General features: G+C 51.0%; 1 protein-coding gene across 1 annotated transcript in view; it reads right to left on the reverse strand.

Annotated features, from left to right (window-relative positions):
* Positions 1 to 2,805, reverse strand: part of NQO2 (NAD(P)H dehydrogenase, quinone 2) — a gene marked incomplete at its 3' end in the record, with an annotated part of 25,381 nt that overhangs the window by 8,132 nt on the left and 14,444 nt on the right. Inside the window, 1 exon segment of the mRNA XM_008563526.1 lies at positions 1,959 to 2,123. Within this exon segment, the coding sequence (XP_008561748.1) occupies positions 1,959 to 2,123 (165 nt within the window).

Genomic DNA, 2,805 nt, shown 5'->3' on the forward strand with positions numbered 1-2,805 from the left:
TATATATATATAAATATATATATATATATATATATATATTTTTTACAGTAAGCTCGTGTTACTTCATTCACTTAAAATCCAGTGGCTCCTTATCCCAGTGATCTCTATTTTTCTAGTGTCTACTTTTCTGCTCATTAAGAGAAAATAGTGGATTGATCTGGCAAAAGGGAAGAAAGACAAGGATGTTGGCTGTCACCACCGGTACTGAACACTGTACCTGGAAACATAGTCAGCACAATCACAACCAAGAGGAAAGCAGAGACATTTAAGTTCTGGAGAAGAGGCGGTGAGTGATCATTACGTGCAGATGATCTGACTGCATATCTGGAAAGCCCCGGAGGATTCACTGAAAAGTATTAGTCACCACAAAAACACACATACAGGCCCACACAGAGAATAATGCCCGCCACACAGAGAAACAGCACCCAGAATAAGAATTACAGAAGATGTGCGTGAAGAGCCTCCTACATAGACGTGGGGAGTTGTAGAAGACTAGAACAAACGGAAGTCACACCGTTCCCGTGCACAGGAAGAACCGGTATTATAAAAGACCAGTTCTTCCTAAGTTCATCTATAAGTTTAATGGGATTTCTTTTTGAATGTGCAAAGCCAATTCAGATGATTTTACGGAAAAGATAAAGAAGTAGAAAACAGAGGAAAATAAAGGAAGTGAAGGTGACCTATCTCTATGAGATATTAAATTATGTTATTTCCCTAAACAATCATAACGACATGGTACCGTGTTGTGTGTCATAAGTAGACGGGCACAAAGCGGAATAGAAAGAGTACAACAGAATCAAACACATGGGAGTTTAGGTCACAAGGAAAGTGGCAGTTTCAATCAGGGGCAAACAGTGGAGCAAACCTACAATGGCGAGAAGATAACTGGGCAGCAACTTGGCCAAAAAAGAGACCCGTATCTCATAACATACATCCAAATAAATGCAAAATAGTTAAAATATTTAAATTTAAAGAGTGGAACCTGTCAAATACTCAAAGAAATGACAACACTTTGTTTTTAAGAGTTGACAGAAGTAAGACGCAGACCCCATAGAGCGACCGACTGATGGAAACGCAACTCGGTAAAAGCAGACAGAATCCCGTGCGGAACAGAGCAGCAGAAGCAACGTCGAATGGAGAACAGAATCGGGTAAAAAGTATCTGCCACTCACACCCCACCCCGCCCCACAGGCTGATTATTTAATACACAGGCGCTCCCCAAAAACCGAAACGTCCAAGACCGACGAACTGAGAGAACACGCAGGAGGCAGGAACGCACAGGTCACGGGAAGGAAACCGTCAGCAGCGACAAACACACGCGGAACACGTGAAGGCGCCGAACCTCACAAACCGACGGAGGGACACGGAGGCCGTGCCGGGAGGGACTTCCTGGCACACCAGGGCTGTCACTGCGCCGGCAGCACCAGGGGCCCCGTGCAGCCAGCACGTGCACTGCCGCTGGCGCCACGCGAACCGGGCAAGGCTTGGGGCACCTGGGGCCTCCAGAAAGGAAACGCGTGGCCCTCTACCAACTGGCACTTCCGCTTCCGGGGCAATGCCTGGGCGGGAACGCCGGGGCCAGGTTCCCTGGTGTAGGGGTTGTCACCGCCGCCGGTCAGAGCCAGCCTAACGCGCCCTTGAGCACGGACTCGGAGCGACGACATTGCCGCACAGCGAGTGCTGTGCCACAGCAGAAGAGGAGGCCGCACGCACGCCCCACTCCCGTGGAGGGCACGGAGAGCGCCCTCGAGTGCCCCTCAAGGGTGCCCCTGCAGCGCGCGTCTCCAGAAGGCCGAGGGCACTGGCAGCACCGGCCACCTGGGCCGCACAGACCGCGCCGTCCACGCTTCTGACCGGAGACATGCACATCGCCGGCAACGATCAGCTTCCCAGACATGTTTTTAGTTGACAAACACAGAGGAAAGTTCAAACGGCAGAGCGATCGTGCCACGACTCACCAGTGACATCTCTCCTTGTGGCCTTGGGCTCAGAGTCCACGGCGTACAAATCCGACACGGTGACGGCACAGCCCTGCCTGCTCAGCTCCTCCACGGCCACGTTCTTCAAGGAGCCGTTGAAAGACCTGGGCTCCTGGTGCGCGTGGGCCATGAGCACGTTCTTACCTGGAGCAGGAGAAGCAGCGGCCCCTCTTGAGGGACAAGTCCCTCTTGTCAAAACTCAGCAAAGACTGAGATGAAAATGACACGTTTTGGTGCTCAGAGCACTTGTAGCCAACACATACCAACCTTTTACATGAATGGCAGTTCTAAAATAAGGAATATTTTTGGTGCGCTTAGTCCCAGCTCATCATTACTTGTGTTTTCTAATTCACAAAAATACAATGGGCTAAATAATGTCTCCTCGGACCCAGCACCTCTGAATCCTTTAAAAGCCTGATCTGATTTTGTTACCCCCTGAGAAGTTCTAGCCCTGTCTGCTCAACATGAAAAGACAAAGCCGCTGGAATTGACCTTGCCTGCTGAGCCATGCGGGCAGGCGCCAGCTCCTGGCACCTTGGCTCTGCCACAGTGCTGCCTCCATCTCCTCCAGGCCCACCGAGACGAGACACGGAAACAAAACATGGTCCCACGGGGAAGGGGGTGCTGCAGGGAGCCTGTCTCTCGGTGGGGACACTGATGACAAGAGGACTCCAGAAGGGCCAGGTCTTGCAGGCAGTGGCTCTCTCGTCAACACCCACAGCCTCTCAAGCAGTATTTCCCTCATTCGTCGGAAGATTCTGTGACATTATGACCGATTTCTTCTGGGAGGCAGCTGGCCCGTTTGCTTAATTCAATTTGCCCTGGT

Source organism: Galeopterus variegatus, unplaced genomic scaffold (genome assembly GCF_000696425.1).
Source record: "Galeopterus variegatus unplaced genomic scaffold, G_variegatus-3.0.2 Scaffold13903, whole genome shotgun sequence".
Taxonomy (NCBI): domain Eukaryota; kingdom Metazoa; phylum Chordata; class Mammalia; order Dermoptera; family Cynocephalidae; genus Galeopterus; species Galeopterus variegatus.